We start from the raw sequence: 24003 nt of genomic DNA on the forward strand, positions 1-24003 counted from the left end.
ATATGGTTTAAAATGTCTTAATCTTAACCACAGAGAAATTGCATATTTGATTAAACCAAGAAGAAAGTCATGAATCACTAATCACCCAATTTCTCCCTTCCCCTAAAATTAGCCGAATCATATGCTCACTCCGTTTGCATTCCCTCAAAAATAAACTACATTTCTTCTGTTTATATTCATTCACTCATTACAAAACCTAAAACCCCCATGTTCTTGAATTCTCCCCTCCTGTAACCATACCCATATTATAATTAAGTATGAATAATACCACAGAAGAAGTAGGCGAATTCACTCAAATCTTCAATGCTTTAATGAGTCTAATGAGGAAATTTATATTCAGAGTTCTACGCGTTGGTCCAATCCCTACTAACATTTCATTCATCATGGATGGAAACCGCAGGTTCGCTAAGAAACGAAATCTTGAAGGCATTGACGCAGGACACAGAGCTGGTTTCATATCCGTGAAATATATTCTTCAATACTGCAAAGAGATTGGTGTACCGTACGTCACACTCTACGCCTTTGGTATGGATAATTTCAAGAGAGGTCCTGAAGAAGTCAAGTGCCTGATGGATCTAATGCTGGAGAAAGTCGAGCTCACAATCGATCAAGCTCTTACCGGGAATATGAATGGAGTGAGAATTATCTTTGCCGGCGATTTGAATTCATTAAACGAGCGTTTTAGAGCTGCGACGCAGAAACTGATGGAGCTTACAGAAGAGAATAGAGATCTGATTGTTGTGGTTTGCGTTGCTTACAGCACAAGTCAAGAGATTGTTCATTCTGTTCGAGAATCTTGCCTTAGAAAGACTAAATTTAGAGATGATCCTGTAGTTTTGGATGTGAGTGATCTTGAAGACTGTATGTATACATCAGCTGTGCCGGATCCGGATCTTGTGATAAGAACCGGTGGAGGAGACAGGCTGAGTAACTTCATGACGTGGCAAACCTCTAGGTCACTTCTTCACAGAACGGAGGCTCTTTGGCCGGAGTTAGGGCTTTGGCATTTGGTTTGGGCCATTCTAAAATTCCAGAGAATGCAAGATTACTTGCAGAAGAAGAAAAAACTTGAGTGAATAGTTTCTAAAGTTAAACCCTAAAACGAACTTTAACCCTTATACTTGTTTTACATGTTTCTTTCCGTGCAAGAAACGTCGAAACTAAAAACCCGAAGAAAATCCTTTTTATTATGTATCGGATCCAAATAGCAAACACAAAGACATAGAACATCGATGATAATCTTTCGATTTAACGATGCTAAAACACTACAATTAGGGGCTTAATTTAAACACAATTTGGCAAACAAAAAACAAACATATCCTTTTTTAAGGTTTTAGTACTTAGCCACTCCGGGACCAGGTTTTGCTTGGAACCTACAAACATTACAGAGAGGTGAGAACAGAGAAGGAGTTTGGTACTTGTCTTCTCCACCCATCATCGGCATCGGGACTCCGGTCTTAACCGGACTAATGTATCCAGGTCTGTATGTTTTACCCAACACGCCCTCGACGAGATCACTCAGGTCAAAAAACTTAAACTGAGTCTCTAGATGAGCAAAAACATCATCTTTAGGAATCTGATAGTTATGAACTCTGTCTTCTTCTTTCCCGATTGGTCTAACCTTAATATCCATCTGAACAATCCCAGATACCGTAACTCTCACGTTATTCCTCTCATCTGTTCTCTCAACAACAACTTCCCTTTCTTCAAGATTTATTCTCCACTCTGCTTCACCTTCTGTCGGAACTTCAACTTCTTCTCCGTTCCATCTCACCACGAGAGAGTCTACAGAATCGTCCCAAGAAGAAACCTTCTTGGCGGCGATGACGAGGTTATGACTATCGAACATCACTGAGAAGGCTTGAACCCATGTGAAGTCTCTGGTTCTACCAGCAGGTCTTGTACCAATGAAATGTGCATTGATTTGAAGATTATCGTCAGAAACGATGGCGAAGTTCCCGTCTTTGTTTCCGTGGAAGTAGAACATCACACCGTCTCCTCCAACAAATCTCGGGTCGTAACACAAAGATCCATATCCGTTGCAGTTTGCTATTCTCCCTATTCAAGAACACAATGCAAACCAAGATTAATACGCGTGTTACGTTAGGAATTATATAAAAGAAAACTACATTATGGAGCTTTGAAAATGTTCCAAGATATATGTTGAGGTTGGAGCTTACATTTGCAGGTGACTTCACATTTGCTGCTACAATCAATGAAACAAGCTTTTTCCTTCTTGTTCATCTTTGGTTTCCTCTCGGGGCATTCCTTAGGACAAGTGAGGATCTTTTGGTTACAAGATCCTCTCGCCAAGCATTGAACTCGCTCTTGGCCCGTGCCAAGTGGATACAAAACCTTGTAGTTGGTTGAAGCTGCGTCATAAGCACCCTTCTTCACTTTCTCCGTTGCAGAAACCGCCAAAACAGAGACAAGAACGATAATAGTCACAAGGACCCGCGACATTTTCTTTTATGTTTTGAAAAGAAACAGTCCTCCTTTGTCGTTATATCTCTTAGGATCTTGATATGAGAGCAGTGGAGGGGAGTGTGTACTTATAGATCAGAGAGGCTAGAAGTAAGCAGCAGAGAGCGGCTTAATTAACGGTCCAGATTTGATCAAAGATCACATGAAGAATCGAAGACCGTGTAAGAAACAGCTTCGACTTTTGTTTATTAATTCCTCTAATTAGGAGAACAGCCACTAGATTCGAATTCAAGCTATAGAAAATTATGTATTAATTTCTTAGAAGGGAAAAGTCAGCCTATAGAATTCTTAAGTACAAACTGTCATATAAATCATTAATAAACACAAGAGGTCGGCGCTAACAATCTTAAGATCGATCATGCGCTACATCATTATGGAAATAACAAAGCTTGACCAATCCCATAAGAATTTCAAGACTATTATCTAAACAATTGCTATATATTTAACTTCAGAAAGATACTTATAGAGTTAAACATGTTTCAGCTAGTTGATATAGGACATTATTAAAAGTAATATTAACATTACCAATATGGAGTTCAACTTTTTCACATTATCTCTGCTCGCCGTGGACAATGTTTACCCACAATCTATATATATATTCGTCAATTTTAAGGCTAAAAATGGGAACCCATCGATCACGGATCTTAATTCTTAATTTATAACGAAAAATCAAACCACGAGTGATTGCACTAACTAATCATCATTGTGGAGTTGACAATTTATCTATTAATTCCATATACTTGTAAAATTATGATTGTATAGAATTGAAGCCATGTAATCATGTGATGGGTAAAGATAATTTAATTTCCTTGGATCACATGAACTATGCCTAGAATTTTGCAAACTTTTCTTTTGCGCACTACCTTATTTGATTATTTAAATATGAGTTTCTTGGCTATTGGCTTATAAAGTTTAAGAGAAAAGAGTGCTCCAGAAGCATCTCCAGCTTGTTCTTGAGAACCCCCAAAAAAGCACTTGCCTTCAAAGTGAGGAAGATACAAATAAAACGGGAACCAAGAAACTTAATGTCAGATTCAAATTCATGAATTTACACACACAAACAATTTTCTTTTTAATTGTTAGATAAACGTACTACTAATACGTATACAAAATACAACAAACGAGCAAGGAAAAAATAAGAAATTAAGGGTTTGCTTCTGGCGCAAGAAACGTCTTACATTTCTTAAACCCTCAAAAACATCACAAACGGGCCAAATATTATCTTTTTGGCTCTTATTACATTACCTTTTATGAATATAAAATATTTCCAGAAACAAAACAGTTACCAATACGAATTTTTCATGAATTTATTTAAAAATCATAGATGTTTCCATTAGATATCAGCAGAAAGTGATTCTTCTTGAGGTTTGAACCTGCAGAGTCTGCAAGTCGGCGAGAACAGAGAAGGCGTTTGGTATTTGTCTTCTCCCCCCATCACAGGCATTGGAACTCCAGTCTTGGCAGAGCTGACGTAATCAGGACGGTAGGTTTTCCCCAACACACCCTCAACGAGCTCACTTAGGTCTAAGAATTTGAACTGAGTCTCGAGATGGGCAAAAGCGTCATCCTGTGGCAACTGGTAGTTGTGAACTCTGTTCTCTTCTTTCCCTATCGCTCTCACTTTGATGTCCATCTGAACGAGTCCAGAGACAAGTAATCTGACGCTGTTCCTCTCGTCGGTTCTTTCAATGATGATCTCTCTTTTTTGTCCTGAAATTTCCCTCCATTCGGACTGCTCGTCTTCAGGGAGTGTGATGAGTTCTCCATCGTATCTGATGGTAAAGGCGTCAGATGTTTCATCCCATTGATTCACTCTGTTGGCTGTGATCACGAGCTTGTGGTTTTCGAACATGACATTTAGGGCTTGAACCCATGTGAAGTCTCTGGTTCTTCCAACTGGTCTTGTCCCGATGAAGTGAGCGTTGATCTGGAGTTTGTCGTCTGAAACGATGGCAAAGTTTCCACCTTTGGATCCGTGGAAATAGAACATCACACCGTCTCCTCCCACAAATCGAGGGTCGTAACAGAGAGATCCGTAGCCATTGCAGTTCGTTTTTCTCCCTGTAAGAAAGAAAGAAGCCAGTATTATGCCAAGTTACTTGAGTTAGAAGCATACCAATTCCTTGTACCACAAATAATCAATGTTAATTAGAATCCGGATAGCATACTACTTTGCGAGAAGTAAACTGATTAATCTAAAACAAAGGAGACCGAGTGAAAAGAATGTGCTTACATTTGCATGTAGCTTCACATTTGCTAGTGCAGTCAATGAAGCAACCTTTGGTGTTCTTGTTCTTCTTGGGCTTCCTCGTGGGACATTCACCTGGACAAACAAGAGTCTTGTAATAACATGCTCCCCTAGCCTGGCACATCGCCTGCTCTTGTCCTGTAGGCAATGGTGTTAGTACCCTGTATCTTGCAGCTGCTTCACTCTGCTCCTTGTCCTTCTTCTCCTTCTCTTTCCTCTCTTTTTCCTTCTTCTCTTTTTCCTTCCTTTCCTTGTCCTTCTTTGCCTTCTCCTCCTTATCCTTCTTGTCCTTATCCTTCTTGTCCTTCTTCTCCTTTTCCTTATCTTTCTTCTCCTGTTCCTTGTCCTTTGGACCGTTACCGTTACCTTTGCCTTTGCCATAATCTCCTCCGCCTTTACCCTTGTCTACCTGTCCCTCGTTCCCCTTGCCGTTATTACCATTGCCTTTGCCGCCATCGCTCGCTGCAATGACAATATCGGTCAAGAGAAGCAATGCAAAGAGCGCGACAAGCACATATGACTGTCTGCGCTCCATTTCTCAAGTTCAAGCCTTCTCTTCTTCTTTTTCTTTCTGCTTGTTGTTCTTCTTCTTTGGTTTCTCAAAATGTTTCTGTGTGTTTTTGGTGTGGTGAAATGTTGTTGCAGAAAGAGGGATTATATAGCGTGGAGAAAGAAGTAAGTTGACTTAATAAAACCTCATATGATAATATCCCTTGCTTCATCTTTAGAAAGAAGCCGACTCTTTGAGTTCATCTCAAGTCGTCTCCATTAATTTCTTAACAAAAAACATAGCTTGATTAAGCTTCAACATCAAGACTTTTAGCTAAAAATAATTGTTTAACTAGAATTAGCTGTACATATAACATCAGTTCACATTATTTTTTACCCTCTTTTTTACTTATCTATAACCAAAACTCTTCACCGTTTTCATAGTGACTTGCTAATATTATTTAATTTAGATTACTATGTATAGAACTCTGAATTATTCTTTTAGGCTTTTCAGTCCCAAAGTTTGTTCTTGATCCCTTTCTCTGCAAGGAAGCGAGTAGTGAATACGTGAGGGTGCCTTAAATGAAGAAGAAAGCCCTCATGTCTAATGTGTGCATTTTAAGAAACTTTTTTGACTTTTCATTGGCCCAAAGCCGCCCACTATTGCAAGATTGCACCTTTTCGAGAAAGCAAAGAAAAGTCAAACTTGGCCAAAGTCAGCTGACCGGTTAATAATTAACCGGCTCAATCATCCTCATAACTAGGAACAACACCATACCAAGTTACACTACCTAAGTTTGTTCTGTCCTGTCCTGTGGCCATACTGATCTCATTCTTCTAAATCTCAATTCTTAGCCAAACGCCCTTCCACAATTCACAAGGCACATACCAAACTGAACCAGGAAATCTGTTTGAGATTCAACAGTACACAAAGTTAAATCAAGAAACAGTTACATGAATCCATTAAGGAGTCATGTGAAACTTTCTTTGTGTACAAATTGCAAACTAGCTTGCAAAATTACCAAAACATCTTTAAAAGAAAAAGAATCTGACACTTTCTAAAGGTTTATTTCAAGAGAAGTAAGTGGACTTCTCTCTATTCAATTATTGAAATATAGGAAGATCAGGCTTAGCTTGCTCCGGACCGGCGCTTATTTCTCCAACAGATACAATAGTGCTAATACTGCTTGAAGAAGCTCCGTGTTCAATCTCGTTCGTCATCTTAATGAAATAACTGTGCCTGGAAAATGAAACCAGAAAGAGTAAGATCCGCAGAGCATATAGAACACTACTGAAGATATCAAAAGACCAAGAAAAAAGTTAACTAATTACCATCGCGTGTCTGCAGTTAGCTCGGGATGAAAAGCTGTTGCTAACAAGTTTCCTTGCTTCACAGCAACAATCACTTTTGTTTCAGGAAGAGCATCTTCCTGATTTATCCCCGAAAATATGAAACCAACAAGAAGGAATCCATTCATTTGCTCACAAAAAGGTAATAATCTGTTCACAAGCATTGGTGCAAAATTACACAAACCTCTTGGATTTGTACGGTAGAGCTTGAATACAAGACCTTGTTTGATGGGACGGGATAATCTGCCAGGACTTCGACGTCAGGACCCACATCGAGAACAGCTGGAGCACGTATGAACACTCCCCGATATGTCTCTGACCCACCTTCTTTAGATGTTAGTTGAGGTACTGAGATATCAGCTTCAAAACTTTGAATCTACACATGGAAAACAAATATAAGAACAATCAACAAGTTTCACATGGTTAAGATCATATTTGATGGTAGTAGTGATTTCATGTGAAATAAGTCAATCAGAGACCTACAATTCTTTTAACTCCAATGGAACTCTGATGAAAAGACCGAGTTTTTACTACAACTCATCAAGGCTCATGCCGATTTACTTTTTCCACATTTAACAAGTAGTATTGATTTACATATCCTATATACACATCTCTTAACATGAAACTTGGAACCTCGGAAAAAGAGATACCTGGCTGCCAAAGAAGTTCCGATGCACGGTGCAATCAAGGCCACCGACTAATTCCTGACCTCCCTCTTTCTGACCTGAAAATTGTAAACATCATCAAGTTTAACGTTTGTAACTTTTCAGCAACACCAATGACAGGAAGATGAATTAAAGAAGTACTCACCAACGGCTCTATCTGCCAAGAATATAAGTCCCGCGCATGTCCCCCAAACCGGTTTCCCCGTCTTAACAAAGTCACGTAGAGCTGGGAACTTCAAAAGAGCAAATGCAAGAAAATTAGAACAGAGAAGGGACTTATGCACTATCCATCGTCACCACTAAAACTGTATAAGCAAGCAAATCAAATCTGAACAAGGGGCTTAGTTGAAATAAACGTAAATGACAGCTCCCCCCTTTCATGATTCTATACTCATCTTACATACAGCTTTGACCAGTTCTGTTAAAGATAGGAAATTTCATCAATATTGATCAAAAATCAAAGAGTGGTTTAGGTCGACAATGCTTAATGTTTTCACTTTTCAGGTACAAAACATCAAACAGAGAAACAGAGAAACCACAAACATTACTTATGTACTTATACCAAAGTTGCTCCTCTTTCAATCCCAAAGCCAATCTCGTTGGACAATACAAACTGAATTATTCAGGAATGAGAGACGAGACGAGTGACTAAATTGATCTCTTTAAATCTGAAATTCTGGAAACTCTTATAACTTAATAAAAAAAATCCAAAATTCTGGAAATTCTCAAGTAGTAGTTGATGAATGACACCAGATTCGTTTCAAGCACACATGAAAAAAAAAGAACCTTTCCTAGATTCTCTAAGTGGGTCCTCGCCAACAAAAAACACAATATAAAAATTATGATTCTACAAAGAGAGAGAGAGAGAGAGAACCAAGTTGTGATACTCGGCGAGTTTGGCCATAGTGGTGCTCTCGCCGCCAGGAATGATGAGAGAAGAAACGGTGAGAAGCTGGTCAGCCTTCCTAATTTCAACGCCTTGGACACCGAGCCGCCGCAGAGCCGCGATGTGCTCATTGAAAGAACCTTGCAAAGCTAAAACTCCGACGGTCATCGCGGCGGCGTGAAGAGAGAGAGAGAGGGAGAGAAAGTGTCAGATGATAAACACCAAAACTGCGTGTTAATGGACCAAAACCAAAGGACACTCACAAAACTCTGTAGGCTGCGAGTGGCGACAATTTCTTTTACACCTTTTGTTTTGTGTTTTTTTCGTTGCCCACGATTTAGAATCATAATCAGATATTTTCTTCTATTGACAAAAAAAAACATTAAAAACAAAAATACTACGAATTTAATAACTGTTGTCAACGCAAGTACAATAGAACTGTCCGTAGTAGATCATTGTCTAATTTTTAGGTTACTGGGTAACAGTGTGATGTTTTGTAATTTTATTGTTAGAGAGAAACTAAAAATGAAATTAGTTTAAGATGGTTTGTCACATTAGCTGGTAATGATCTAATATATAAAAAGAATAGTCTTAAAAAAAAATATAAACCCCAAAAAAAAAAAAACCGAAAATCTCGATTCGAAGGCTTCGAAGCTCTCTTTACCTTTATGTGATTGGGTGTGTGCGTAATCTCACGCACGCGACGTTGAGAGAGAGAGAGACATTTACTTGCGATCTTATTGCTTTCCTCTGCTCCGATCGAATTCAATATCAGCTTCGATGTATGTTTCTCTCTTTCACCTTCAATTACTGTTATTTTCTTTTTTCTCGATTAGCCGAATACTGGGGATCTTCTCATAATTTTTTTTCATTGCATCGAAATTAGGGTTATTTTTTCTTTGTTTTCCAAAGTTTAAGGAGATTATGGTTTGTGAATTTGAAAGCCACCCTCTTGAGGGTTCTTGAGTTTGTGGTACAAAATTTGGTTGTTTGCATTGTTTGATGTCATTTTGAGAGTTGACGACTATGATTGAAAAAAGTGTACACCTTTACCCCTGAATCATATTGTAATCCACAATGTGATGTAATAGATTTCATGTTTATTGACTTATCATCCCAAGTTTTTTTTTTTAATGTAGTGGTTGCTATCAGCGAAATTTGAATGAGAATTTGACCCCTTTTTAAAAATTTTATTTTTGCAGAACACTCGGATTCATCTTGACTTTATTGAAGCTGTGTAGCTCTTAATAATTGGGGGCCTATGCGCTCAACGCGTTGCTGCTCGTGAAGAAAGAAGCTAGGAAATTTTGATAAGTATAACTTATTTATAAGGTTTCAGTCTTAGGCATGTCTCGTTTCGATTGCTGTGGCTGTGATATCTCAACTTGTTGTGTTCATCTCGCTGAATGGCATCCTTTGGAATAGTCAGGTTCTTCGGGCTGCAAGCCTTCTTAACCCCTTTTATCGCGGGGTAAGATTTGGATTTGTACCGACGTTTTCGTTTTTGATTATTCGGATGCTCAATTCAGGATATTTATTTTGATATCACCTTTTTTTTGTGCAGGTTCTCTTCAGTTAACTTAGGCACTATATCTTTCAGCATTCATTCATACTTTGAGGAGTAGGTCATGTTTCGTGATAGTTTTTTGTTTGCCCGTACTATGGGTTGCTTTGGATGCTTTGGCGCTTCTGGTAGTAGAACCCGACAATCGCCTAAGCCCTACGACGATGATACATACTCTTGTGATAGCGATGTTACTACCACTGCGAGAGGAGAAGAAGAAGAGGATGAAGAAGAAGTAGAGCAGAAGAGCCGCTCTAAACGATCTGAGGAAATTTTGACTTATAGATTAGATAATGGATTCATCTGCAGGCACATTCCAGTGAGAGAAACTAATGAACTTATCCGTGGAGAGGTAATTTGCGTCGTCTTGTGCCTATCTCGCATGTTAATGCTTCTCAGAATGTCTCATGGTGTGTCTAGACAAATTTAGTTGTTGTTTGATATTTAGGATGAAAATGGTGACAAGACAATCAATGAGTACGTTCGTGTGTGTAAAATTGGATCTGGTAGCTATGGTAAAGTGGTAAGTGTCATCTACACAATACTATCCAATCCTTTAAATGTATCCTCCAAAAGCATCCCGGGTTTTGGATTCCATAACATTATTTTTTTGGATTCTCAACAGGTTTTATATCGAAGCACTATAGACGGCCAGTTTTATGCTATCAAAGTAAGCCCTTATTTCTTTCCCTCATTGCCTCGTGAAAAACCTTGTCCTTATTGTTGAGCTGATGTTAATCATTTGAATTATACAAGTTAATTTGCTTAATTGATCACTTATATATATGGCTTGTAGCTCTCTGACATATTATGATTTAATACTTGGATTTCCAGGCATTTCATAAGTCGCATTTATTAAGGCTAAGGGTTGCACCTTCAGAGACTGCTATGAGTGATGTTCTTCGTGAGGTACACTGAGTTTTTTGCATTTCAGAACAGCATTTCTATTGGTTCATTTTAAAGAAGTTGTGTTTACGCTCATTTATCTCATCACTTCAGGTTATGATTATGAAAATTCTGGAGCATCCTAACATTGTTAACCTCATTGAGGTTATAGATGACCCTGAAACTGATCATTTTTACATGGGTAATCTCTTTTTTCTTCTCTACTGTTTAGATTTATACTCACCATGGAAAGAGCCTTTTACCTTATAAATGTTTGTCTTTCTGGTTTCTCCTAGTTCTCGAATACGTTGATGGAAAATGGGTGTATGATGGCTCTGGACCGCCGGGTGCTCTCGGGGAGAAAACTGCTAGAAAGTATTTGCGTGATATTGTTACTGGCCTGATGTATCTTCATGCTCATGTATGGTCTTCCTTGATTAGCGTGTTTCTCTTACTTCATGTTTCGTCACCTAATACTGTCTTGATACTGTTTCTATGGGGACCAAACAGGATGTAATTCATGGGGACATTAAACCCGACAATTTGCTGGTTACTAGTAGTGGTACTGTGAAGATAGGAGATTTCAGTGTTAGCCAAGTATTCAAGGTAACAAAGCGATAACTGAATCACTGGTCTTCATTAATTCTTATAGCTATCTTCTTACCTGAGTGTTACCATCAATTCTTTGTTGTTACAGGATGATGATGATCAACTGCGTCGATCTCCCGGGACTCCAGTCTTCACTGCTCCAGAATGTTGTTTAGGTTAGTTTGCATTCTAATCTCTGTAAGCTTGGTCCTAGTTCATTAGTCTATATAGAGAATGAGCAAAAATCTTTTTTTCCTTTCTTGGATCGAATGCAGTGTCAGGTGTAACATATAGTGGCAGAGCTGCGGATACATGGGCAGTTGGAGTTACTTTGTATTGTATGATATTGGGACAATACCCATTTCTTGCTGATACTCTTCAGGACACCTACGACAAGGTAGGTTCTGCATCTGATCAGTCCTTCCCTTGGATCTTGAAAATCTTATAACTTCCCATTGTTTATAATCCTGTTATCGCCTACAGATTGTTAACAACCCTTTGATAATCCCGGATGGACTGAATCCTCTTCTCAGAGATTTGATTGAAGGTCTCCTTTGCAAAGGTGAGTTATTTCCATTCGTTCAGTGTAGAATAAATAGTGCAAACTAAAGAACTAAGTCTCAAATGTATATCAATGGCGGTTTTTGCAGATCCGAGCCAGAGGTTGACACTAAAGAATGTGTCCGAGCATCCATGGGTAGTTGGAGAAGATGGGCTTGTCCCTGAGTATTTGTGTTGGTGCAAACGCAATGCTGCCTTAATGATTAAAGATGAAGAAGAAGAAGCTAATGGGATCTCTGAAACTTCGGATCCTTAACTTAAAAAATCGGAAGCTTTTGATCGCTTCAAGAATAGATGCACCAACTTAACCAGACAAGTTTGACCTCGCTTGGGGTCATTGTTTTTCTTTTTCTTTAATGACTAGATAATTGTATGTTATTGTGCATTGTTTATAAGTTTTAAACTAAATTCGATTTTGATCTTGATTTTGGCTTTGATTTTTCTTTTTTTGTTGACGTGGGGAAGTTGCCCTCCAAATTCGTTATCACTTATAAGGGGATCGATCTCCTCCAACCGAAGTTTACGAATTTTATAATTGCTTTTGATATGGTTGTTATACTTTTGCCATTCTTATAAGAGATGGCTAATCCTACCTATTCATAATTTATTTTCAAATGATCTTCTATGACATACTTTACTATACATACATACAGATAACATGTATGCAATTAGAAGTACCATTATGTTTTGTAAATTTTGTTAAATTTTATCAAAGATAGGTAAGTGGATGCAGTCATGCACTATACGTCAGAGCAATAAATATATTTAAGTCATTTTCATATTTTTTCCCCAAATAACATAAGTAGCTAGGATGTCATGTCATAAATGATAATAACCATGTACTTATTAATTGTGTAATTTAAATGATAATATGCATGTAGAGAAGAAATCTAACATTTATAAGGTAATGCAGTAGTAAAAATACTATTTTGAGTCTTGAGTGTATATATAAAAGCAACCATCGGGTCTTAGTTTATTCATGCATTGCATTGGATCGAAAATAGTTGATATCAACTTTTTTAGCGAAAAAAAGAACTCATCAGAAAATTTGGTCATCGAATATTTCAATGTCTTCCTCTTCTCGTTATTGTTTCTCTCTTTATTACCAGAGTGCAATCAACTCGTGAGATCTCTCTTTTAACCAAAAAAAAAAAAAAACTCGTGAGATAATCTCTTTCCTCTCTTTATTGTTGATTTGTTTCTGTATTTATATATGAAAATATGATTGCAAATTGCAATGTTTAATTTGTTGATTACTAGAAACAAAAATATCATAAGTACAGTGTGTATGTGTGGTAATATGATTTGATTAAACAAGGGCGATTATGGATTCGTCACAAGATTGCCTTATGGCACACCATCCTTAGGGCGATTGTGGATTTGTCACAAGATTGTCTTATTCGCTCTAAGGTACATATTTTGTGTGTGTTTTATATGGAGACGAGCGTGTATGCTGTTGCATCCCAATGTAATTGACTTGATTGATATATCGTTATGTTAATAATGTACTATTTCTTTATATTTTCATCGGTTAGATGTCTCGAGCCAAATTCTATAGAATGTTAGCTTATAATATTAAGAGTAAAATCAAAAGAACTTATATAAAAGGATAATTTTTGTCGTTGTCAAATCTCAAAACTAAAAGTCTTGTGCATGCATGTATCGTGTATGCATATTCTTCTTCTTCTAAAATTATGTACAAGCATGTATTTTCTAATATGCATACGTAGAAATTTTCTTCACATAAGTTCTTTAAGTTACTTGTGAATTCCCAAAGGAATCAATCATCTAACTTGTTGTTATGAAAGTATCGCAACTAAAAAGCTCATAAATCTTTGCTAGATCTTTTATTTTTTTGGGAAATAAAGTTTAAGTTGACACCAGTGGATCAATAATTACGTTAAACTAAACATGGTAAACAAAATTTAACATATGTATATTTAATATGTTGGACAAACAAAGTCTTCTGAATTAGGCATCTAATTTGGGGGTCAAAATTGTTAAATCTATAAAGTTTAGGGTTAGAATGAAAGAAATTAAAACAATGCTATGTGTTATTAATTTTTAATTTTTAATTAGGAAAGAGACAGACATCAATACATAAGCTTCTTGTCTCTTGTTTGGCTTCTCTCACACTTCGATTATATAACCCTACCCTTCTCCTTCTCTTCTTTTCCATTTTTTTCTTTCAGCTGTTCCAGTCCACTCTCTCTCTCCTCCTCCTCCTCCTTCTCTCTCTCTATCTACCTTTTGACTCGCCGGCGAAATATTCAACGGGTGATTATATTACCCGATACATCGCAAGATCTAATTTTACCATTGGAGGTTTTTGGGGGTAAGCATATCATATGGATTAGTCTTCTCTTCTTCGTTTTTTTTTTTAATTGTATGATTTGTTCGTCCTCTTCTTCTGCTCTGTATGATCGATCCTCAAATTGGATCTGGGATGCATTCTCAAATTTCAGATTTTTATTGGGATTTCTAATTGTCGGATTCGGATCTGCTTTTCTCTTGTTCATTGTTTGACTTTGGCTTTGATTTGAGGAACGATCTCTTGTTAATCCGAAACGATTCTATTTGGATCGGAGTTATAAAGACTCGATTTTTGACATGTTCTATCAATTTTTCTTCAGTTGGTTTGATTGATTTGAGTTTTTTTTTTTTCTTGCAGATTCGGACATTGTGTAATATAACTACAGATTATATTTGGGTTTTTGCACCGGGGCAAGACGGTTATTCCAACTTTGGAAACTTACTGGTTTGGGTTTCAAAGAGTTTGAGGATGTTGTTGTGTGATAAAGTTTAGATTTGTTTGAAGATTTGATGGACAAACTAACTAGTAATAAGGAGATGCAGATTATTTTGGAGCAACAATCGAAATCTGTATCTGGATACTGGGTCAAGAGTTGCCCAATTAAGCGAGACTCGTTTTTGATGATTGGAGAAGAAGACAGGATTTGTTGTTTGTATTGAAATAGGTTTCTTTGTTTTTGGGTTTGGGTTGGATTCTTTGTATTGAAATAGATTGTTAACTTTAATGGCTGAAGAACATTCGAATAAGAGAAGAGAAGTCTCTGCTTCTGCTTCTGCTTCTGCTTCTGCTTCTGCTTCTGCTTCTGCTTCTGCTTCTGTAGTAGTGAATTCGAGGGTTGGAGAGGAACAAGATGATCAGCGCCTCAGGTTGGGATCAAGTGACTCGCTTCTCCCTGGTCTTATTGATGATGTTGCTCTAAATTGTCTTGCTTGGGTTCCGAGGTCAGACTATCCTTCCTTGTCTTGTGTAAACAAAAAGTACAATAAGTTGATCAACGGTGGGCAGTTGTTTGGTTTGAGGAAGGAACTAGGGATTGTGGAGTATCTTGTTTTCATGGTTTGTGACCCCAGAGGTTGGTTGATGTTTTCTCCTATGAAAAAGAAATGGATGGTGTTACCTAAGATGCCCTGTGACGAGTGCTTCAACCATGCTGATAAAGAGTCTTTGGCTGTGGACGACGAGCTTCTGGTTTTCGGGAGAGAGTTGTTTCAGTTTGCTATTTGGAAATACAGTTTGAGGTCTCGGTGTTGGGTCAAATGCGAAGGAATGCATCGTCCTCGCTGCTTGTTTGCATCTGGAAGCCTTGGCGGCATCGCTATAGTTGCAGGTGGAACAGATATGAATGGCAATATACTAGCATCAGCTGAGCTTTATGATTCTTCTTCAGGGAGATGGGAAATGCTTCCCAATATGCATTCTCCTCGAAGACTATGCTCCGGATTCTTCATGGACGGTAAATTCTATGTGCTTGGAGGCATGACCAGCCCTAATGTATCGGTTACTTGTGGGGAGGAATTTGATCTCGAGACAAGGAAATGGAGGAAGATAGAAGGAATGTATCCGAATGTGAACCGAGCAGCGCAGGCTCCACCTCTTGTTGTGGTGGTTAATAACGAGCTATTCACACTCGAGTACTTGACGAGTATGGTGAAGAAGTATGATAAGGCGAAGAACAGATGGGAAGTAATGGGAAGGTTACCACAAATGGTGGACTCGTCAAACGGTTGGGGGTTGGCGTTTAAACCGTGCGGGGACCAACTGTTGGTGTTTTGTGGGCAGCGAGGTCCTCACGGTGAGAGCATTGTGGTGAATTCTTGGTGTCCAAAGTCGGGAGCTAAAGATGGAAACTTGGATTGGAAAGTGCTTGGAGTTAAAGAGAATGTTGGTGTGTTTGTGTATAACTGCGCAGTGATGGGCTGCTAAATAAGGAAACCTTCTGGAAAAGTTGGGGTTTTCTTTACATCAAATCTATCTCTGGTTCGTTCTTTCCTTCTTCTTCTTTCTTCTTTCTTCTTCTTCTTCTTTATTTGTAAAACAGAACTTCTTTCTTCTTCTTCTTCTTCTCTATTTGACTGGTCTTTAGTTCATTTTGCTCTTCGGATCATTATGCTTTTGTTGTCTGTTCTGTTTAATTTTTTTGGGTAAATTGGAAAAAAAGTGAAAATTCATTCCTCTGCAAAATGTTTTCCTTGTTTTTTACTTGGTTCATCATTTACCAAAGGAGAAGAGAAAAAAAAAATCCACTGCGTCATTTGCTCTGTTCATCATTTACTGAATGAGAAGAGAAAAAATATAAAATTTTACAGTGTGGCATTGCTTTTGCCGAGAATTGGATTGTTGTGAATAGTGAAAACTATAATTTGCGGTTTATGTAGTTGTGGATAGTGAAAACTTACGAGTCTTTTCATATGGAAGAAGTGAAAGCAATAGACTTTAATGTGGAGGGGTTAATGATCCTATGACCAGTCTAGGAGACCCCCACGTACCACACGACCCAAAGCCGGAGGAAGAGGAGACTTCGAACTAGGATTTATGATTCTTTAATGTTTTTTTAACGATAACAAAATATATATACGTTTCTTTTGAGAAATTTAATGCAGTCAATATTTGTTTTTTCTGTTAGAAACAGTCTCCATCTGTATATTTCGGAAATGCTAGTACGTTCTACAAATTTCAGTGAGCTGAGAAAAGTATTCATGTGCTCCTTATCTTTGCAGTCATCAGTACAAATGTATGTAATAAGTTCAGTTTGGTACACAACTTAGTTCATAAATCGTGAGATCTTTTAGTTTGGTCTCATATATTTTTTCTTGTTACATATATGTAGAGGAAAAGAAATTTACTTGTTAAGTTTGGGAGGCATCTCAACCACGCTAACATACACACGGAAATATTGCTGCTTCCATGATTCATTTTTTTTTTAATAAAATTTCTGATAATATATATAACTTTCACGATTACATGAAAATAGAAAAAAAGGTGCCACAACGACAACGAACTCCGGGATGAACAAACCCGGTACAAGAACTATAAAGAAGAGGATACAATAAATATATATAAAAATTAGAGAAAGAGTCCTCTAAACCATAGATTAAGCATGAGTTCTTCAGACACTGTTGGGATGTGGTGGGTGAGGAAGTCACAATTGCAGTCCAGAGCTTCTTTGAGAATGGGAAAATGGAACCAAGTTGGAACTCCACAGCAGTCACCATGATTGCTAAGGTCACCAATGCGGAAACAGTGGGTGAGTATAGACCAATCTCCTGCATTAATGTGCTCTATAAAGTCATCTCCAAGCTTTTAGCAAGAAGACTTCAGAATTTGCTACCAGAGATGATACAAGAGAATCAAACTGCCTTCGTTAAGCAGAGACAAATTGTGGAGAATGTGCTGCTTGCATCAGAATTAGTTCAAGGCTACAATAAGAATGGGATCTCAAAAAGGGGAATGCTGAAGATAGATCTCAGGAAAGCATTTGATTCCATTGAGTGGAGCTTCATAATTGACATCTTGGTGGCAACTAACTTCCCAAGAAAATACATACACTGGATTAGTCAATGTATTAAGACCACAAGATTCTCAATCTCAGTTAATGGAGAACTTTGTGGGTATTTTAAAGGAAAGAAGGGACTGCGACAAGGAGACCCTCTCTCCCCTTACCTCTTTGTGATTGGAATGGATACCTTCTCAAGGCTGTTGGATCTTCGCTTCCAAACAGGACATATTGGATATCACCCTAAGGCAACGAACCCGAATGTTACCCATCTTATCTTTGCTGACGATGTGATGTTGTTCTTTGATGGTGAATTCTCCTCTTTAAAGGCTATTGTGAATCTTTTGGATTATTTTTCAAGCATCTCAGGTCTAATCATGAACAAGAACAAAACTGAGCTTTATCTTGCTGGATCTAATGCTCCATTTCAGGCGCTCTTAAGCTCATCTTTTGGTTTCTATTTGGGAACTCTTCCTGTGAGATATCTAGGTCTTCCCTTGCTGCCAAATCCTCTCTCAAGGGCTGACTGTGAGCCGCTGGTTCAAAAAGTGAGAAAACGCCTTCACTCTTGGCAGAACAAACACCTCTCATATGCAGGGAGATTGCAACTGCTCACCTCCGTTATCCAAAATATTGTTGCCTATTGGTGTGCTGCCTTTATCCTACCTACAAAGTTTATTAAGGATCTTGAAAAGCTTTGCAGAAGATTTTTGTGGTCTGGTTCTGCAGAAATTCCAAAGCAAGCTAAAGTCAGCTGGAAAAAAGTTTGTTCTCCAAAATCAGAAGGAGGCCTAGGCCTCAAGGACTTGAAATCTTGGAACAAAATATTTGGGCTGAAACTCATCTGGCAATTATTCTCTGCTTCTGGTTCTTTGTGGGTTGCTTGGTGTAGAAATCATAAGCTAAGGAGGAAGTGTTTTTGGAACCTCTCTATTAACAGTCAGGGTTCATCAATGTGGAAGCAGCTTCTCAAGCTAAGATCCACTGCCAAAACATTCCTCTCTTGCAAAGTTGGAAATGGTAAATCTTGTTCCTTTTGTTTTGATAATTGGACTCCATTCGGAGACTTGTTTTCTTACCTAGGCCCTCAAGAACACCAAAGGTTAGGTCTCCCGCTAGACTCAACTGTGGCCAAGGCTCGCACTAGTGATGGATGGATCTTTAGAGGTGCCCGCAGCAATGAGACTGAACTCCTCTTAAGACATCTCGCTGAAATAGAAATTAATGAGGATGTTAAGGACACCTACTTATGGGCTAGACCACATGGAGATCCTAGAAACCAGTTCAATTTCGCTGAAACTTGGAAGCTCGTTAAGACACCTTCACAAGAGGTGACTTGGCACCACCAGGTCTGGTTTTCAGGGTCTATCCCAAAGCACTCTTTTATTTTGTGGTTAAGTTGCCTAGATAGACTTCCAACTCTATCAAGGCTTAGAAAATGGGGAATCTTAGAAGATGATACTTGCTACCTTTGCGAGATCTACTTTGAGACAAGAGATCATCTCTTTCTAACCTGCCCATATAGCTATGACCTTTGGAGATGGGGTCTTGAAAAACTTCAGATCCCATTCGCAGGCTTCAACAACTGGGATAGGTTCCTCATGTGGCTTAAAGCTACATCAAATGACCCCAAAATGGAGCCATTAAAGCTTCTTTTGGCTCAAGCAGTTATTTACTCTCTTTGGCATGAAAGAAATGCTCGCATCTATACCGGTATTCGCACTCCGGTCGAAGCTCTTTTCCCTATTCTTGATAGGCGAATCCGAAACACTTGCCTAGCGAGGAAAGACATTCCAAAGTTCCAAGGCTTCCATGATTCATATTTTTTCTTAGCCCATTATTAGAAACGGGTTTTGCGGCTAGTAGCACAATTAAGCTGTGGTGGACTTGGAATCTGAAAGTTGGTTTCTCGCGACAGGTTGGCAAAACTAGCGAGACACACACGTAGATCCATCGCTTGTAAGCTAACCCAAGAAAGGAAAAAGATTATGACGTGTCGGAGGAACTGATGGATCGGATTTTGGCGTTTACATGGCTTGTGGTATTTACGTTTTTCCAGTTTGGGTCATCATGTATTCCCATAGACCAACCTAGTAATTTGGAAGTTCTGCATGCGTGAAAGTTAACCTCAAATATTATCTAGTGTCATAGAAGCTACCAAAACAAAATCCACTATACTTATGGGAAAATTCAAATTTGTAGTCCATCCATAGGATAAGGTCATAATTATATAGGAGTAGCTTCGTAATTGATTGAAACTAAACAACACTAAAAACAAACTAAAATGCTAATTATAATAAATAAAGATTTTCCATTCGACTCAAAGCTAATGAATCTTTGTGCGATGAAATAAATCAATAATCTTCAAGAATGTATAACTAGAGTTTCCAAAAGAAAAAGAAACCGCCACGGATATACATTATATTGGAAAAACCAGCGCGTGGAGAGCACGCGCTTCTCCCTTCTCTCTCTTCCCCTTCTTCTCGACAAAACTTGCTAGATCTGGTTTCGTCGCCTCTCCGGTGTGCTTCCGGCGCCGGGGAGGGCTCCCTGATTTTTATTTTTTATCTGTAGCTTTTGTTGGTTTGCTCCAGTGGTGATGGCTTGGATCTCCTCTTCTCTGAAGCCTTGGATAGGTGGTGAACTGTTGCGTGGAGAGAAAGTACTCGCCAAGGGTTTGGGTCGCCGATGTCGTCGCTATTTAAGGACAGTGGCTTGTTTTCGGCGGTGGTTTGGTGGTTCTGGCGGATCGACTTTCTCTCCAGCAGTGGTATCAGATCTGATTTTAGATCTTGGGTTTTTTTTTTGTGAGGTTGTTGAGGCGTGGGAGCAGCTCGGTCTCCTTCGGTGGCTGTGCTTGTGGTGCCTCTGGATTCCGGTTTAGCTAGCCGGTCTCTTTCGCCTTTCTCCCTTTTCAGTGTTGGTGCTGATCCGGTTCTTGGTCTCACCTCCGAGCTTCTGTTTCTTCGTGTCTTCATCGGTCTCTCCTTCAACGGTTTTCAAGCTTCTGGTGGCAGAGAGTGAAGGGCATTGGATCTGTGACACAAGTGGAAGCTTCCTCAGCGTCAATTTGTTTGGAATTGTTGCTTTTGGTTGTTCGTGTGGCGGTTATCCGTTAACGGCGAATCTCTTCTGTCTTGTGGGTGGACGTTGGTGTCAGCTGCGTCTTCCGTAGTTGCTAGTTTGTGGCTTCTCGTCAGGTCTCCTTTTCTCTGTATCGGAGGTTCGTTGTTGGTGTTTTTGATTTGGTTCGTTCCGGTTGGTTCTTCCTAGGCTTGTGCTGCTGTTTTGCATAGGCTGGTTTGGGGTTTGTTGTAGGTGTTTGTGTCTTCTTTGTATTGTTGCGTCTTGGTTTGCTACGCTTTTCACATCGGCGAAGGCTTAGTGGTTGAATAGAGGCAGCGGTTCTGTCTAGGTTGCTTTCTCAATCCCGTGGGAGATGGTTCCCGTTGGTTCACGCTTGGGAATGGTGGTCAGAGGCGGCTTCTCTGGCTGCCCGTAGATGCTCCCATGCCGCCGGGTGCGATTAGGTCCAATTTTAGCGGTTCCGTTTTTGCGTTAGTCCTCGGAGAAGCTGTAGGCGCCCTTTTGTCTCGAGGTTTTGAAGGCTGGCTTTGGGTAGGGTTGCTCGTGGCAACAACGATGAGGACTCGAGTTCTTTGGAGCTGAGGCAATCACGCAAATGTTCGAACTTAGCGGTTCGGAATTGGTGTTTCTTCTTCGGGCCTTTGCTAATTGTTTCGCTAATGCTTTCCTTGTCGTGTTTTTGTCTTGTGTTCGTAAATTTTTTAGTTGTAAATTTCGGTCATTCTGATTTCTTCGTTTTCTCTGTAACTTCTGTCGCAAATTTGAAAATTGGTATAAAATTTAACCTTTTACCAAAAAAAAAAAAAGAAAAAAAGACAAAACCTTACCAAAAAGACAAAACCTTACCAAAAAGACAGAACTCTCATGGCCGTGTCAAAAAAAAAAAAAACACAGTTAGGTCAGTGTTAACGTACGTAGGCATTTAAGTCTACTTAATTATTCTATAGAATCTTCGAGTTGATGATTCTTTCTCCGATCCCCCAACAATGTGTGGGTCTTCGAGATAGCTTGACCTCACGTACAGTCATATACAAAGACAAACTTTTTATTTTTTTATAGGATTTATTACATGTACATATAGAGTAGTTCAGAATTCATGCACAAGCACAAAACTGTACAAACCCTACCATTAATAAAGAGATGGCATAAGTCAATATATTATATACGTATCATTTATGATTATATGGTGCATGTATTTTACATAATAGCATTTATATTTTCAAACAAAAGTTAATATATATCAAATAAACGTACGTTCTATCATTGTTTTGTATTAGTATAGCTATTCAGATTAGTGCGTCGCGTCAATGGTAGGTTCTAACTTCTGATACATGCTAAAAGAAGCTAATTACATGTAAACAGAATCCCACATAAAAGAAAGAAAACAAATCCTATAATTAATGATGTACATATGTAGAGAGATTGCCTACCAATATGCTATAGCTTTGCCTTTTGTGTCAGGCCGATTCTGGTTGATTTGGATCACTTTGGTATCTACTTTCACGTAATCGGTAGGTTTGGCCATTCAGATATATTAAAAACATCCAAATCAGAATTATAGATTTAGTTATAATTTCTCTTTTCATCCATAGCTGGAGCCTGGAGCCATATATATCAGTTAATATAAATCTGTCTCTAGCTAGTTTTTATATAAATCTTCTTTACAACTTCATAAAATTTTTTTTTTTAAAGTTTGGATAACTTTCACAAGTTTTTTTTTTTCCTGAAAACAAAAACAACAGTAACGGTTACATAGTATTACTTTTGTGCATGCCGTCGTTCAAACTTAAAACGATTCTTCCAATTATATAACAAATCTATTGAAATTAGTGTCATCAATAGGAAAGCAAATTCAAATCTTCAGTCTAATAACACCTCAGATAAAGGATGGCTGGTTTTTAAATTCAAGTCAAAATTAGCTTTATTCACGAGTAGATTACTCTTACAAATGTTTTCCTTGAAAAGCAGAGATTCTTCGTAAGAAGCAAAAATATGTAAAATAAAGTCGCTTTTATTGTTGGGGCATCATTCCAAAGCCGAATTCAAATTATATATTCTCCTTCTTTACCAGTTACCACCACCAGCATTAGAAAAAACATGACTAACCTTTTTCTTTAGGTTCTGTGTGTTTTGTGTGTGGCTATCGGCTATCCACTGTCAAGAGTCAAGACAGATAAAACTATCGCCAAAAAAGCACTAGTACTCTCTCATGCAACATAAACGATAACTAAATCACAAAAACCATCATTATTGATCTTAGAACCATTTCTTAACAAATCTTTAACTCTAAAATTTATTAAAACCCCATTAATAATGATAACCTAATTAGCCGAACTTGTAGATTATTTAAAGAAATTATACTATAAATTTGTACTTTTGCTTAACTCAGTAATTTGTAACATAAGCTTTAGAAATGAATTAGAGAGGGTTTATTACTTGTTTCAGCTTGGATGATAGTATATATTAGTATATATGATGTTACAAGAATTAATGAAAACCAAAAACTTTAAACAATGTCAAATCAGAGCATATTATTATTAATCATATCTATAGTTGTCGTATAGAATAATTGTTTAATGAGATAACGTTATTATCTGCACCACCTAACCAAGCACAAACTTCACGCATGATCGTGATGTATGATAATTCAGAGATCTTAACATCAAACAAGCTTTGCTAAACCTAATGCATCGCTAACAAATTTTTAATCCAAATATATACCATAGTCTCTTCGCTTACATAAGATACTAATATGAATCTTGCCAACATTTATATAGAGCTAGCCACATCACGTTATTTACTCTTTCGTGAAAACAATTACAAAATTATGACAAAAAATAGTTACTAGAAAACGTGGATTATCATAAAGTTAACTTTAAAGATTAAAGGAATTTGGTTGATCCGCCTAATTATTATTGTATAGTTCCAATAATGAATCCAAAAAACTACCATTTGTTAATCGTAATTTAGATTTGATAGATCAACACCTAGTTTTGGAAACGAAAATTTCAGTCACAATTAAGTTCTTTTTTGGAAAGCGTTACACGGTTCTAAAGACTAATAAATAGACAATGAGAGCAATAACAGAAATGCAGGTGTTACATCAAGCTTGGGTGATATGATCAAAAACAAAAATTTCAAAAAGAGATTTAAAATTGAAAAGGAAAAGAGAAGAAAGCCACTAAATCACTATGATACTACACATGTCATACATTCACATGAGTTGGTTAGCCAGTACTTACACACACACACACACAAATGTAAAATTACACAATTGTGTTCGTCTTATCATATTGTGCCGCGCCCGTATCAAATATAACACGCATCACACAACCACTACTATACTGTCTTTTTCCATAAATATTTTTTTCTTTTGGTTTTTATTTATT

The 24003-nt window shown here is 38.0% G+C and overlaps 6 protein-coding genes across 6 annotated transcripts; 3 read left to right on the top strand and 3 right to left on the bottom strand.

Moving 5' to 3' along the window:
- The first annotated feature begins 257 nt into the window (after positions 1-257).
- On the top strand, positions 258-1076 carry LOC17875592 (dehydrodolichyl diphosphate synthase 8). Its single transcript, XM_006281612.1, has one exon. The coding sequence runs from the start codon at positions 258-260 to the stop codon at positions 1074-1076; it is 819 nt and encodes a 272-aa protein (XP_006281674.1).
- A 95-nt stretch (positions 1077-1171) lies between these two features.
- On the bottom strand, positions 1172-2499 carry LOC17877357. Its single transcript, XM_006281648.2, has 2 exons — positions 2181-2499; positions 1172-2058 (listed from the first exon to the last, which is right to left on the bottom strand). Exons 1-2 carry the CDS (start codon positions 2461-2463, stop codon positions 1334-1336), a joined length of 1008 nt encoding a protein of 335 aa, XP_006281710.1. The 5' UTR covers positions 2464-2499; the 3' UTR covers positions 1172-1333.
- A 1032-nt stretch (positions 2500-3531) lies between these two features.
- On the bottom strand, positions 3532-5367 carry LOC17874768. The gene is made up of 2 exons (XM_006281489.2): positions 4718-5367; positions 3532-4545 (listed from the first exon to the last, which is right to left on the bottom strand). The coding sequence occupies exons 1-2, from the start codon at positions 5265-5267 to the stop codon at positions 3818-3820; spliced, it is 1278 nt and encodes a 425-aa protein (XP_006281551.1). The 5' UTR covers positions 5268-5367; the 3' UTR covers positions 3532-3817.
- Positions 5368-6107: 740 nt separating this feature from the next.
- Positions 6108-8454, bottom strand: LOC17875026 (probable pyridoxal 5'-phosphate synthase subunit PDX2). The gene is made up of 6 exons (XM_006280922.2): positions 8111-8454; positions 7382-7469; positions 7222-7295; positions 6756-6947; positions 6554-6651; positions 6108-6461 (listed from the first exon to the last, which is right to left on the bottom strand). The coding sequence occupies exons 1-6, from the start codon at positions 8288-8290 to the stop codon at positions 6326-6328; spliced, it is 768 nt and encodes a 255-aa protein (XP_006280984.1). The 5' UTR covers positions 8291-8454; the 3' UTR covers positions 6108-6325.
- A 271-nt stretch (positions 8455-8725) lies between these two features.
- LOC17877072 (serine/threonine-protein kinase GRIK2) lies at positions 8726-12159 on the top strand. Its single transcript, XM_006279570.2, has 13 exons — positions 8726-8904; positions 9325-9593; positions 9687-10038; positions 10135-10209; positions 10312-10356; positions 10521-10595; positions 10686-10773; positions 10868-10992; positions 11082-11177; positions 11269-11335; positions 11435-11556; positions 11643-11721; positions 11810-12159. The coding sequence occupies exons 3-13, from the start codon at positions 9751-9753 to the stop codon at positions 11974-11976; spliced, it is 1227 nt and encodes a 408-aa protein (XP_006279632.1). The 5' UTR covers positions 8726-8904; positions 9325-9593; positions 9687-9750; the 3' UTR covers positions 11977-12159.
- Positions 12160-13889: 1730 nt separating this feature from the next.
- On the top strand, positions 13890-16215 carry LOC17877177 (F-box/kelch-repeat protein At5g60570). The gene is made up of 2 exons (XM_006280515.2): positions 13890-14055; positions 14392-16215. The coding sequence occupies exon 2, from the start codon at positions 14758-14760 to the stop codon at positions 15955-15957; it is 1200 nt and encodes a 399-aa protein (XP_006280577.1). The 5' UTR covers positions 13890-14055; positions 14392-14757; the 3' UTR covers positions 15958-16215.
- Positions 16216-24003: the final 7788 nt, after the last annotated feature.

This window comes from Capsella rubella, unplaced genomic scaffold (genome assembly GCF_000375325.1).
Source record: "Capsella rubella cultivar Monte Gargano unplaced genomic scaffold, Caprub1_0 scaffold_8, whole genome shotgun sequence".
Taxonomy (NCBI): Eukaryota; Viridiplantae; Streptophyta; class Magnoliopsida; order Brassicales; family Brassicaceae; genus Capsella; species Capsella rubella.